The following is a 13501-nucleotide window of genomic DNA, read 5'->3' as shown; positions in this document are numbered from 1 at the left end:
AAAAAAAAAAAAAGGTGGAGTTTCTTGTTAAGCCAGTCTCCAAGCAAAGCGGGGTGCTCACCATCACGCAGCTGCTGCTGCCACACACGATCAGGAGCTGACGGGATGTGGGGTCTGGGCTCATCAGTGAAACACTTAATTTTCCCTTCCCCAATATTATCACTGCCTCTCCTTACTGACCAGAAGGCTTTAATCACCATTTCTTTACTGCACATACAGGTGAGGCTGCCCCAAAGGTGGCTGTTGCCTCCCACTGCTTCCCGCAAGGCTGCGGGATATGGCAATCCGTGGGGCGAATGGAAGCTGCAGGCAGCTGCTGGTGGGAAAATGTGTTTCCCTTCCCCATTTCTTAAAGCCTGGATTTTGGCTCTGAAAAAAATTGCTTATGCTTTGGCCCCAAGGCCAAAAGGCAATTTCCTGCTTAAAAAAAATACAAGACTGCTACCCCAAGATCAGGGGCCCTTTTCCTACTTACTTTATTTCCAGCAGATAGAGGATGCTGAAGCACTGCAGCAAGCAGCAACAAACACTGGCAGGGCATTTATATGTCTTTGTGATCAGAGCTAAGTATGTTCAGTATCTTAAACTTTTTCTGACACCCCAGAAGACACATGACCATTAAGGTGACCCAAAGGATGTGGTGGAACAGACATGGGCTGTAGCAGGTACTATGGGAGAGGGAATTCCTTGCTAGGCAAGGAGGTCTCTGCGTGGAGGACACAAGTGTGTTCCTCCAACATACGTGGCAAAGTTTAACCTGCTTTAATAATAAGTCACCGTGTTTTCCAGGCATGTAACCTGCAGAATTTGTCAAGGAGAAGCTGCTTGTTAAACCTGTTGCTTCCTATTGCATTAATAAAGGCAGGAGAGCTGCAGTTTTAAAATTCTTGGGTTTGGAGATTTTACAAAATGTACAATTAAGAGTTTCCCCAGACAACTACTTAAAAGTCTTCCCAAGAACAACCCTGATGGACACATACACCCTCCCTTGCTCCCCATGTCTTTGTGCCAGGACTCGAAGCAGATAAACACATACACTTCAAATGCCATGGGAGATGCACACAAATAATATGCAGCACTAGGAAGGGCTTTAGACCCTCCTCATCCCTTCTGAGCCAAACCACGGGAGTTTGGGGGTCTGTCTCTGTCATTTCACAGGTAATAAAACGTAACTATTGAAGAGACTGTCAGAGCAAACAGGAGTTACAGTTAAGGTAACTTGTAAGCAAATAATCATAAGGAAGAGGTGCCTGGAGAGCACATGGTTAAAACATGCACACCCCGACCAGAAGGCGCCTTCCCACCGCCGCCACCAGCAGGTGAAGTCATCCATCAGCCTTCGAGTGTTTTCAAAAACCCAGTCAGCGAGGTTGACCCCTTTCTGTAAATATTGACCATGCTCCCAGGCTGGGCACTTCAAATGCTTTCAATTCCTGCCGCCTCTCCGAGAGCATCTCCAGCGGAGGCGTACCCGTGGCTGACATTCCTGTCCCCCAGCACAGGGACAGGGCAACACTCCCAATTCAGGCAGAGACGTGCTCCTGCACCACCCCAGCCTCCCACCTAGGAGCACTTTTGTGCATTTATTCCCAGAAATTAGGGTTTTTTAAGAGACAAAACCCCCAACACCAAGCAAGGCGCTACTCTCGGACCGCTCAGAAGTACCTTGCTGAGGAGCCAGCACAGGCACTGTGGAGCCATGTTAGCACACATCAGCTGGCAGATCCTTCACCTCCAATAGCTTCACCAGACCCTAGGAGACAGGATGGGAAGGGACTGCAGGAACATCTGACCCATCTTCTCCTCCAAAGCAGCTCTAACTCACCTTTACCACCTTGCTTCCTTCACCTGTTTTAAAAACTCCTGGTGATGGAGACTCCAGCACCTCCCACACAACCTCATACTTGCCTTTGGAGCAGCTGTCAAGTTTTCTTTTCCCTCCACAGCAGAGACAAACTGACAACATTTGGACATAATTGAGGAGGATTTGCAGCATCACCTCTCCATCAGTTTAAATGGGAACTTTCCAGGTGAAATTGATAGAGGAGCTGTGACTGGCTCATGCCTTGGCTTGCTAACTGGTCTGAGAAGCTGCTGAGCACTCACAGGCAGTCCCGGGGCTGCTCAGCACCACTGAAGATTAGCCCCGATGGCTGGTGTTTCCTATTTATATTTTGGAAATTATTTTTTAAGAGGAAATTGTTCTGCAGGGGACAGAGTATCGGATTATTTCTCGAAGAGCTTCACCCAGCTGATGAGAACTGGGTTGAGGGAGGCTGGCCCACTGTGGCCAAGGCAGCCAGACTGCAAATAATGAAATGGACTGATGGCAGGAGAGGGTGGGAAGCAGGAGGAGAGACAACAGCCCAGTGTGCGCAGAGAGGTGCAGCAAGGAGACACGATCATGCTGGGGGAGCTTGTGAGCCAAGCTCTGCCCCTTTTGTCCCCTCAACCTGTTCCACAGTACAGCAACAACAACAAAACCTTTTTTGTCTGGAAGGATTAGTGCCCAGAGAGTAAATAATGGGTTGGTCAGGACTAGAGACAAGACTTCTCTCCTGTCCCATCTTCCCAGGGATTGACTCCTCCGTCCCCTGTGCTCAGAAATACCCATAGTGTGGGACCGAGCCATAGTCTACATGGTGAAACGATCTGCTTGTAACACATCAATCACAAAACATCAAAATTCACGATAGTGAATGCATAATAATATTTTTACTCTTATCTAAAGAGAAAGTGTGGCCTAGAGTGGTGTTGGTCTGCAGGACACATAAACCAGCGTTGTCATGCTCTGTGTTTCACAATAATTCTGATAATCACTGCTGTACCTGTTTTCCCTGAAGACATTTTGAAAGATAGCAGTGTTGCAAAACAGAGCGTTCACTCCAGGAGGTGATCTTAGGGTGTACAGAAAGGCTCCGCCAGGACTGACCGCCCGGCAGGGACCGTTCCCTCTGCTCTGGAGGGGTCCACCTTCTCCTTGGCTTCTGGGGAGACCCCACCGCCATGTCCAACCCCAAATTCCTCAGACCAAACACCAAAATGGTCTTCCCTTCACATCCCTCAGGGGTCTTGTGGAAATATCGGCCCTTGAAATTCTCAGTATTGGCGAGGAGAAGAGATAAAAGGAGTGTCCAGGGCTCTAGGAGGCTTGAACTGCAATATTCAGCACAACTTTGGGTACAACCTAAAATCCCACGGTGCTGGGACCCAGACTTTGGTGGTGGTGACATGGCAGATTATAGACATTGGGTCAGGAGAGAGAGGAAAGGTGGGTGAAGCCAGGGCTGAGCTCAGGGGTCCATTTCGTCGCTTGCTTCAGGACCACTGTGTTACAGAGCTGCCTTTGCCTGAGCTCAGACGGTTCACGAGAAACACATCCATCCTTGAAAAAAAAAGAGCTATGGGAAGTGAATGAGTGCAGTAAATGTAAGTTTTCAGGAAAGCATGTTAAATGGCCTGTAAGAACTATTGAAACATTGTCTTGCTGCTGAGACAGCAGAAATGGGAGCTGCTGTTTGCTAAGTATTGCAAAAGAGCCACGTTATTTTTTGGCAGACATTTAAAGACTGGCTTAGAGGAGGGGAGCCGGGAACATGTGCTCCTCCACGACAGCTCTCCTGTAAAATGCAGCGTCACATGGTGATGGGACTAGCTCAGAAACACATTGCTCCTCACCACCCTCCTCTCCCCCAGATAAAGACCCCAAGTTCAGAAACCATCTGCCAGCGCCCTGTTTCCCAATGCCACGCAGAGGACTTGCATAACACTGCTGCTGCAAAATGGCAGGGATGCACATGGGAAAAAGCTGGGGTTACAAACAGCCTTTTTGCAGTAAACCCAGATGGTAACTCCTGCCCTGCCCAGCGGGTGGGATTTCACCGGCATCTCCGACAACAGGCTGCGGCAGGGATTGAGCTAGTGAGAAAGTGGGGAAGCAGCTATAGCGGTCTCTTTTTGCAGCCACCCCTTCAAGAGTTAGGTGGACTTTTCTGCAGAAGCATGTGAGCAGCGTGGTAACCCATCTGGGGACCATGGGTCTGCATCGCCTGTCTCCTGCGCTGGCTCCCAGTAACAGCCGCGTGGGCTCCAGGAATATCGTCAGTTCTGGACTTTACCAATGAAACCAGAAACACAAGCGCAAACAGCTGTGATACATTTTCAAAGGTCTAAGCCTCGTTTTGTGAGGCATAAGGGAGGAATAATGCAATAGCGGTGAATCATCCATCTTGTGCCACACAGCATTCGTGTCAACAGCCAAGCACAGCCGCCGTAGCCTGGCTGTAGCCCCGCGGCGCTGGATGCAGCACCAAGGTGTTGGAAGGGGACGGTGCTGGCTGAGCATTTGGGCTGTTCCTCTGCTTTTCCCCAGACCACGCAGGATGGTGCCTTTCCAACCCTCATAGCGAACCTCCATTTGCTTCCAGCCAAAGACAAGCTGAAGGCTTTGGTTTCAGCCCCTCCAGTGGGCATAGGCTGGGTCCCAGGCACCAGCAGCACCTCCCCAGCTTCCCACCCTACAGCTGCTCGGCTGGTATTATTCTGAAAATAACTTCCCCATCTGGTACATATACAGCTTGTTAACCCTGCTCCTAGACATGTTCCTCTAGCAGCACTCTATAAACAGCTTTTACCTCAGATGGACTCCAGCAGGACATATGGATGTATATGGTGACTGCCGACCACCACAGCATCAAAAATGGCTATTTCCTCCTTCCCATTAGTTTTGGTGACAACAACCCACTGGTGGGTGGTTGAGAAGTCCTTGTATTTATTTTTTTTTTTGTCCTGATGACTGTAGTCTGAAAGGAAACCATAGAAAATGCATCAATACGTGGGTCCCCGCACAATGTGTGATGCTGAAACAGGCAGAGCTGTGTTCTCAGTTGTGCTTCCCATCCTCACTTGCCCTAAAATAGCCAGGGCCAGCTGTGAGTAATGGGTCAGCTCAGGCCCTCCTGGCTCCTTCCCCTTAAATTGGAGGGGGATTTCTGGGAAACAAGCATTTACTGACTCCCACAGGGACAGAGAGCCTGGCCCCAGTGGCACGGTACATGGGGAGCAGGCACCCCCCCGGCACCGATGCTGTTGCCTCTCAGGGTTTCGGCAAGCTCTGGGCCCTGGGAGGCAGGCTGGGCTGGCAGACTGGTCCTTGCTAGGTGGAGCACTTGCTCCAGCAAAGCAAAAATAGTTGCCGCGATGTTTGGTCTGCAGGATACTGTGCGGGTTCACTTGATCTTCACCCGGCAGCTGGCCTCAGTGTTGGCATCCCCAAGGCATCCAGCAGTAGCAATGTCATGAAATGCTGGCTAAAATTCTGACTTTTTGGAGCAAACTGGTAATGGGTGAAAGTATCATGGGTGGTTACTGGTTTTGCATGTGTAAAATAATTAATTTTCCAAATAGCAGAGGAAGGTGGAAGCTGGTGTACAAGGAAACATGGGATGCATGTCTATGCTCTGCAAAGGACTACCCCACGGTGTCCTCGTTTGGAAGAATGCTGTTCGGTTTGGGGTTTTGGTCCCAGGGTGGGCTTGCACACATGAGAACAGCTACAGAACAGAGGAATTGAAAAATAGCAGCTGGGTACAGCATCCCTGTGATTCTCCAGCCAGCAGTAATGCCCTGCAATCTGCCCAGGAAAGAGCGGTGCAGGCAGGGTGCTCTCAGCAGCGCAGACAGAGGCCGTGACCTCATGTCTAATAACGATGAGGTCATTCATCCTATTTTGCAGATGTAAGCAAGCCACAGAGAGCCCTTGTGGCAGCCTGGCCCACAAAATTTATTGACCACACCTGGGGAAGAGGGGCTGCCCTGCCAGCACTCCACAAACCCTCTTCTTTTATCCCCTGAGGTCATCTCTGCCTGCCCCATTGGTGACCTGACACCCCCCCAGTGTATCCCACAGCTCCCAGTGCCAGCAGCTGCCTATTCTCTCCACTCCCCTTTTTTTCAGAGCCTGCTACTTTGACTTCCACAAGGGAAGGGCTCCCAGCACCCATCGCATTTGGCATAGGTCCTGCCAGCACCCTGCAGCTCAGCGCAAGGCAAGCAGTGACATCCCCTGCCACCACGCTCTGCGTCCTAGTCAGCTCACAAGGCTGCCAGCATCAGCTAGAAAGAAAAATCACACTGATACACTACACACAGCTTGTTAATTGCAAGAGAATTTAAAAAAACTGACCAGATGATGCCACTATGTTTTTATTTGTGTTTGTTTCCAAGATAGTCTGTATACGGGAGGTTTTCTGAATTGGACCACAGTTGTGGGAGAGGTTTGCTTCCCGCCACAGGTACACATCATTTGGACTGGAAGAAATAAGAGCATCTCCTGGCAGGAGGAAGCATGTCAGCAGAGCACTCCAGCAGAGGCACAGGCATCCTGTAGTTTCCCTGCCAGGGTCAGAGCTCAGAGTAATGATATTATTTTGCATTTACGTGGTGTCTTCTATAAAACCACGGAGCATTTTGCAAAGCCATAAGTTACTGCTGTAGGGAGGAGAGAGGGTGAGATGCCGGCAGCTGCCCGCAGGCAGAGCACTTCCTGGGGAGCACAGAAACTACACCATGGGCTGGTTCCACCCCCAGCAGGTGGATGCAGAGAAAAAGCCCACAGGATCCAGCCACAGCAGCAGTTCGGCAGCTCGCCAGGATCAGTCCCACTCCTCCCCACTTACTCAGGTGAGGGTGAACCTGGGAGGCTTTGCCCCCCCAGCGTGGGCAGATGGCACATCCCCATCATCCCTGGACAAACCTTGGGGGTGGCCACAGAGAGGGGTGAGCCAAGGTTCCTTTCAATATTTTAATCTGAATTTTTTTCATTTGGGCATCTTTCCACACTGGAAAAAAAAGCATGGATGCTTTTCTTGTTATGAAAATTATTTTTCAAAAGGACCAGTTCAGGCAAGCTCATTTTAGCCAGAGCACAAGCTCTATACCAAAGCTTTTCTCAAAAACCCAAACATGTTGACTCCAGTTTTCCACCGGAAAAAGAGACAGTAGACAGGGAGATTTAAAGACATGTAGCAATGCACCACTACTTGAACACATTTAGAGTGATAAAATAACCATCATTACTTATTGGGGCTGGTATTTACACTCTTCCATAGGCCCAGTGAGAAACCTCCCAAATTTAACCAGGCATGGAGATTGCACCTGATTCATCGATGCCATTTTTTTTAGGGGTCTCTTGATGAATTATTCCTGGGGTAATGAGCAGGGCAGCAGCACACATCGCCCAGTGGGAGAAAGCATCCCTCACACGCACACAGCTCGGTAGTCCTGCATCCCTCCCTGTCCTTGCCAGGTCCCTCCGGGGTCCCCTAGCAGTAAAGGACGAGGAGGAGGAGGAGCAGCGGGAGGAAGAGCACCCCCAGCACAGCCAGGCAGGGGAAGGCGGTGGGGGCGGCAGGGGTGACGCGCGTCCGTGTGGCCTGCAGCGTCCGGTCCCACTGGGTGAGGATGGCCTTTCTGGCCCCGCTCCACTTCCCCGGGCCCATCAGCCGAAACTGGTAGGGGCTGCAGGGGCCGAAGACAACCTCCAGGGCCAGCCGTGGGTCTGTCAGCAGGAGCTTCAGCACGTTGGGCTTCACACCGATGGCTGAGGCCAGCTCGTCCATGTAGGTGACATAATCCGTCTGCAGCGTGGTGCTGTTCCCATACCTTCAGGGGAGAGAGGAGAGGAAAAGAGGAGCTGCTTTAGGTTTTCCCCTTTTTTAAAAAAAAAATTTAATTTTTTAAAATTTTTTATTTTATTTTTTTAATTTCTTTTTATTCTTCAAGCACAGTGAAGGCAGAGTCTGCCCTCTGCTCTACCGCACCAAACCTGGGGAGTGGAGCTGGCTGGGGGCAAGGGCTCCAGGGGACATGCATCATTGCTGCTGTAAGTGGAAGAATCTGGCTCACAAGAAAACATTGCTTTTCGAAACTTCCTACAATGCAATGGTTTCTGAAAACAAAAGAAAACATCGCTTGGGCCAGGTTCAGCTTTCACTGGTTATATTCATATTTTTAAAGTATTGCTTCAGATACACTCAGAGAGGGGGAAAGCCAGGCACTTCCATGGACTTTATGAAACAAAAAAGTGTCACTTTGAAGAATAATGATGGAAATGTTCTATTTCTGCTGGGGCCTCACCCTGATTTTGTGTGAATGAGAAATGCTTTTCAGCCTGATAACACTCAGTGATGGCAAACGAGCATTTTCAGACAGGAAATCTTTCCATCAGGAATTTTCCACCCAAACTTCCCTGATTCCGGCCTCTTCAGTACCTGTATCCAGCCCACTTGGGGCTGAGATGATGGCAGAGCTTTTCTGCCAGCACAGGGAGTCCCATGAGCTGCACTTACCACTTGAGCTTCTTCCCCATCTTCTCATCAATGTCATCCATCATCTCACTGGCTGGGGGGAGCGTGCACTGTCCTGGAAAGAGCAGGAAGAACATCAGCAGAGGGAAGTGATGTCCAGGAGATCTGTCCTGCAGCAGATGGGGTTTGCAGGGATCAGCTGAGCCCTTGGGTGCCAAGAACTAGGCTTGGGTCAAGCTTGGGTGTTGAGGATGTGACAACACTGGCTCCCCCGCCCTTAAAAGGTGTGCAGTGATGCCCAAGAGGCTCTTCAGCCCTACCACAGGGACTTCATTGATCTCTGCAGTGGGCTGAGAAGTGACCTGCTCCCACAGTGAGACCCTGCTCCATCACATGGAGAACCCATTATTGGAATTTCTGGCCAAAACCTGTTGTGTTCCTCAGCACTCAGGCACTGCTCTGATTTTCAGTTTGAGCCTGCCCATTGCTGCTGGGAAACACTACTTCCCATTAACAGAAAATAGACCTTCGCCCAGCACATGGCCATCCACCTACCCTGAAACACCTTGACTGCCCAGCGGCACTGGAGGTCCACCGTTGGGATGGTGGGTCCGAGGGACTGGACCAGCCCAATGACTGCCATGGTTGGCTTCTCGAGCTGAGGAGGGAGGATGCCTTTGTAGAGGGTGACCTGATTGTCCCTGCTTTTGATGATGGAATCATCCTCCATGAAAGGGTAGGAGTAACCGTAACCAGTGGCGAAGACTACCACATCAACGTCATCCTGCACAGTCCCATCTTGGAACAAGACGGATGTTTCTCTGAACTCCTTCACATTCGGCTTCATCACCACCACGCCGCAGGCAATGCGGCTCGGGAGGTCGTCATTGAACACCGGCTCCTTGCGGGAAGTTCTGCAAGGGCAAAGGTGGTGGGGCTGTTACAGAGGTGACTTCTGCTGCCAGCCCAGGATAGGCACAGTCCAGTCCCGTCCAGAACCAGCACACACCCGGGGGGTTTGGGCATGGATGGCCCCGTGCGTACCTGTTCAGTGGCATGAGGCCAAAGTTCTCGTGCTTGAAGAACCGGTTCATGCCTCTCACATACAACCAGTCGCTGAGCGCCCTGGGGAGGATGTTCCCCAGCCAGGTCTGGAAACGAGTGATGATCAGCATGTCCCAGGGGTAGCCATGGTCCCAGATGCGGCTCATCACCCAGGACCCGCTTCGGGAGCTCAGGTAGACCTGGAGAGACAGCCAGGTAAGGGTGAGCTGCCCCTGTGATGTCTGCAAGCCCCCGGAGCTATCTCACAGAGGCAGTGGCACATGCTTGAGCAGATGGGGACACCCCCCCCCCCCCCCCCCCTTCCCCAGTGGCTCTGGTGTAGGTCCTTGTACCTGCGACGCCATGGTGCTGAGCTCCACAGCAATGTCACAGCCAGAGTTGCCCAAGCCTATCACCAGCACCTTCTTCCCTCTGAACTTCTCCGGCTCCTTGTACTCTCGACTGTGAAAGTAGCAGCCTTTAAACTTCTGTATTCCTGGGGAGGAGAACATAAAGGGTCATAATTCACCCCAGGAATGAAAAGGAGAGGCTGTGCTGGCCTTGGGATCCCCCCTTCCCACAGACGCTTCTGGGACATCCGTCTGGGCATTTCTTACAGTAGCAGGTATCTCCTGGGATGCTGCAAACCCATAGTTGGATGAGATCTGTCTCCAGCTTCATTCAATATTCAAACAGAAAGCATGTGCAAGCACAGGATACCTTTGCACAGTATTTCTGTACCCCAAAAGGGTACTACTGCAACCCCAACATCGCCCTGGGACTCCTGGGCAGCCACACTCCATCCCCTCGGTGTGGCCTTACACACTTGCAGTAGTCAGCGACAGGGAAGCAGCTTTCATTTTTAGAAGAGAAGATGGAAAGGACCTGAGGGAAGTTTTCCTGACCAGCCGGTGCCACAAGCCTGTGTCCTCCAAACAGACCTCCAGCATCAAATATTTCTTGCCAGAGAGAAAGTTTTCCCCAATAATGCGTCTGTACACAGAGAGGCAAAGGCTGTTGGGTAATGCGCATGAGGTTTGTACTAGAAACCATGAGAAAAATGAAAAAAAAGTGTTTTACAAAATCCTTTTATGAAAGATCTTCTGTTAAAGGAAACAGCCTGAAACAATTTTTTCTGGGAAAGATTAGCATTGTCCCTGCTTTGATATTGTGTGGATACTGAGTCTTTTCTCTTAAAAAAAAAGAGGTTTTGGCTTCCTGAACAGACCCCCATCCCCAAAAATATTGCTCTCCTTCTAATGCTGAAAAGGCATTTTTTTCCAGGGAAAAACATTGTGATGGAAGGTATTTGCCCAGCGGTGTCCCAGTGGATGAATTCCACATGCGCAGCTTACCTGGGAAGTCAGCAAGGGGAAGGTTTGGGTAGACGTGATGCCCAGAGCAAACCATAACAGCATCAAAAACCGCCGTCTCTTCCTTCCCATCTCTCTGGGTCACCACCTCCCATTGCCCCGTCACAGAAAAGTCCGGGCGTTTTTTAACCTTGGTGACCAGGGTCTTAAAAGAAACGAAAGAGATCCATGGGTGTCTGCAGAGCGGACCAAGAGGTTTAGGGTGTCAGTGGGATTCAGAGGTCCCGGGAGCCCAAGGATGTTTGCTGCTGCAATTTCATGCCGGCAGCTCTGGGGAACGCACAAAGAGGGGACCTGATGAGACCTGCTTTAACAAAACCAGGAGTTTTGTTCCCCAGAATATTTTCTTCCAGGATTTTCCCTGCGGCAGGGAGACCCAGGCACAGAGGCAGTGTCCCTCCTGCCCAGGTCCCCCTGCTACTCGCTGCATCTCTCCGCTCCAGGCTTTTTACCTTGAACTGTACGTGCCGGAGCAGGTCAAAATGCTCGGCATACTTGCAGATGTACTGCTGGAGCCTGGCGTTGTGCATGTAGTTGGGGTGGTCGTCGGGGAAGGGGAAGTCGGGGTAACACATCATCTCTTTGCAGGAGTTGGTGAAGACTGTGCGGTAGATGCTGGCTCTGCCTTCTTCTGTCTGGTCCTGGAGGGAGAGGAGCATGGATGTGTCCCATTACGGGGGCTGTGACCCCTGCCTGTCCTGGAGTCCTGCACCAACTCTTCCAGATACCATCACCCCCCAGCCTCCACCTCCAGGCTGGAGCCAGAGGAAAACAGCAAAGCCATCAAGTGCCATAACCAAATAACCCCTTATGAGCACAGAAGAGTCCTAACAGGCCAGGAGGAGAGTTTGCCTCACCCAAGGCATTTAGGAGCCGGCTACATGCACATCTGCCAGGGAAAGTGGAAACCTCAGGGGAAGGGAGTGCTGTGGAAGGACCACACCAGAGCCTCTCCGCTGCACATCCAGAAAACATCAGGAGGTCAGGTGTGACACAGCTACACTCCTGCACATGGACATATACAAAATGTCACAAGAGACAAGTGACATGGGCCCTCCCAGTGCCCAGCTTCTTCCTGGTCCACCTGTAAAGCTTCCAAAATCCCGTGGGTGTGCCCGGACATCGCTCCTTCGTGCGCACGGTCTTGGCAATTGCGAAAGCAAAGGCAGAAGCCCCGCAGGGTGCATTTGCTTTGGCAGAGCAGCTCGGCTGCCCATGCTTTATGCAACCACGGGGCAGGTCTGTCCTGGGACATGGACAGAGGCTTGTGCCTACCACCCAGCAATGACCATGCCAGCCAGCCTGCTGACATATAGAAGGTCAGGACATGGGGGATCTGCCAAAATCCACAAGACCACCATGTATGCAGTGGGGCCTGGGCTGGCCCGGTCCAGTTCTGCCCAAAATGGCCAGCCCCACGCATTGCCCTGTCCCCGTCAGGGTGTCACCTGCTACATCTGCCCTGACACTTGGCACTGAACAGTACAGAACACAGGTAATGCACTTCCCTTTCCCAATGGCTTTGATGCCAGAACAGAGCTGGGAAAAATGCAGCAAGGTTTCTGGGCTGGAAAATTCATATTTGGGTTGGCCAAAGGATTACCAACTTCCAATAAAGGAAAAAACCAAACAGATAAGGAGCTGAACTGATTTTTACTTTTCCCCTCGATAGTGATATTCTCTTCTGAAATTCTCCATTACACATATCAGAAAGTATTGCCAAACTTTCTGGAGGAATTCACTGGAGCCCTCCCCAGAAAAGACAGAAAACATGTGGTCCGTGTTTTGAGATGAATCGAATGTTTCCGATAACCCAGAACAAGCTTTCTGCCCTCCCCTTCTGCCCAGGGGTTTAACTCACACAGGCTCAATTCCTTTCCCTAGTTGCACCCTGAGCTGCTCCGGCAACTGTGATCACACCCCAAACCGTCCCCTCGGCTCCAGCCTGCTGGCAGGTGGGCACATGGCATGAGATGGCTCTAGGTCTGACCCTCTAATTATTCATCTGGGCTCCTTTTTGGCTCTGTGGTGTGTGGCCACTACGTAAAAGCACACTGAGAGCTACCCCGAACAGCGGTGAGTGCTCCCCAAGGTGGGGTGACTGCTGGCAGCCCCACAGGGTGACTTTTGCGGGCCTGAAGACTTGCATTTTGGAGCCATCCCTGTCTCCAGGGGAGAGGGAGTGGGAGCATGTCTTCAGTGCAGCCCTGAGGGGTTTGCAGCACCTTAGCTGGGGAGAAGCTGGCGGCTCTCTCCATCCCCAAAGGAGAGGAGTTGGCACTGCAGCGGGGACTTGGATCAGCAAACCAAGGGATGGCCAGGCTGTCCCCAGGGTGAGGGAGAAGACCTGGGGACCTGTATCAAACCAGCCAAGCCCTCCCACGTGCAGCCGTCAGAGCAGAGCAAGCGGGTGCAGGCACACGGGGTGCAGCCTCCCGGCTCCGAGGACACAGGTTTCCCCAGCCAGCTCTGAAACCAGGCAGCCAAAGCCACTCACTGTGTAGCGCCAGAGCCCCCCGACGTCATCGCTCTGCTCGAAGCAGGTGGGCTCCAGCCCCTCTTCCAGGCAGCACTTGATGGCTGCCAGCCCGCTGACGCCTGCGCCCACCACCGCCACGCGCCGCACCATGTTGTCCTGCCTGCGAGGGAATGAGGCTGTGGTGGAGTGGAGACCGCCCAGGCATGCTCGCCCAGGTGGGTCCACAGCCCCCGGCAATGTCCCACGGGAACAGGGCACCTCCGCCCCAGCACAACTCCCAGCTCCTTAAATAACCGGGG

General features: G+C 51.8%; 1 protein-coding gene across 1 annotated transcript; it reads right to left on the bottom strand.

The window, feature by feature from the left end:
• Window positions 1-7207: 7207 nt before the first annotated feature.
• On the bottom strand, window positions 7208-13355 carry LOC104256288 (flavin containing dimethylaniline monoxygenase 3). Its single transcript, XM_059821832.1, has 8 exons — window positions 13221-13355; window positions 11176-11364; window positions 10706-10868; window positions 9704-9846; window positions 9351-9550; window positions 8862-9220; window positions 8349-8421; window positions 7208-7662 (listed from the first exon to the last, which is right to left on the bottom strand). The coding sequence occupies exons 1-8, from the start codon at window positions 13350-13352 to the stop codon at window positions 7323-7325; spliced, it is 1599 nt and encodes a 532-aa protein (XP_059677815.1). The 5' UTR covers window positions 13353-13355; the 3' UTR covers window positions 7208-7322.
• Window positions 13356-13501: the final 146 nt, after the last annotated feature.

Source organism: Gavia stellata, chromosome 10 (genome assembly GCF_030936135.1).
Source record: "Gavia stellata isolate bGavSte3 chromosome 10, bGavSte3.hap2, whole genome shotgun sequence".
In the NCBI taxonomy this organism is placed as follows: Eukaryota; Metazoa; Chordata; class Aves; order Gaviiformes; family Gaviidae; genus Gavia; species Gavia stellata.
The sequence above is the reverse complement of the archived record's forward strand: the minus strand, read 5'-3'. Positions and strand labels throughout refer to the sequence as shown.

Coding starts and splice junctions, on each gene's coding strand:
- LOC104256288 (XM_059821832.1), bottom strand. CDS start 13,352: ATGGTGCGGCGCGTGGCGGTGGTGGGCGCAGGCGTCAGCGGGCTGGCA. Junction 9,551..9,703: donor TCAGCACCATGGCGTCGCAG/GTACAAGGACCT, acceptor CTGTCTCTCCAG/GTCTACCTGAGCTCCCGAAG. Junction 9,221..9,350: donor GGCCTCATGCCACTGAACAG/GTACGCACGGGG, acceptor TTGCCCTTGCAG/AACTTCCCGCAAGGAGCCGG.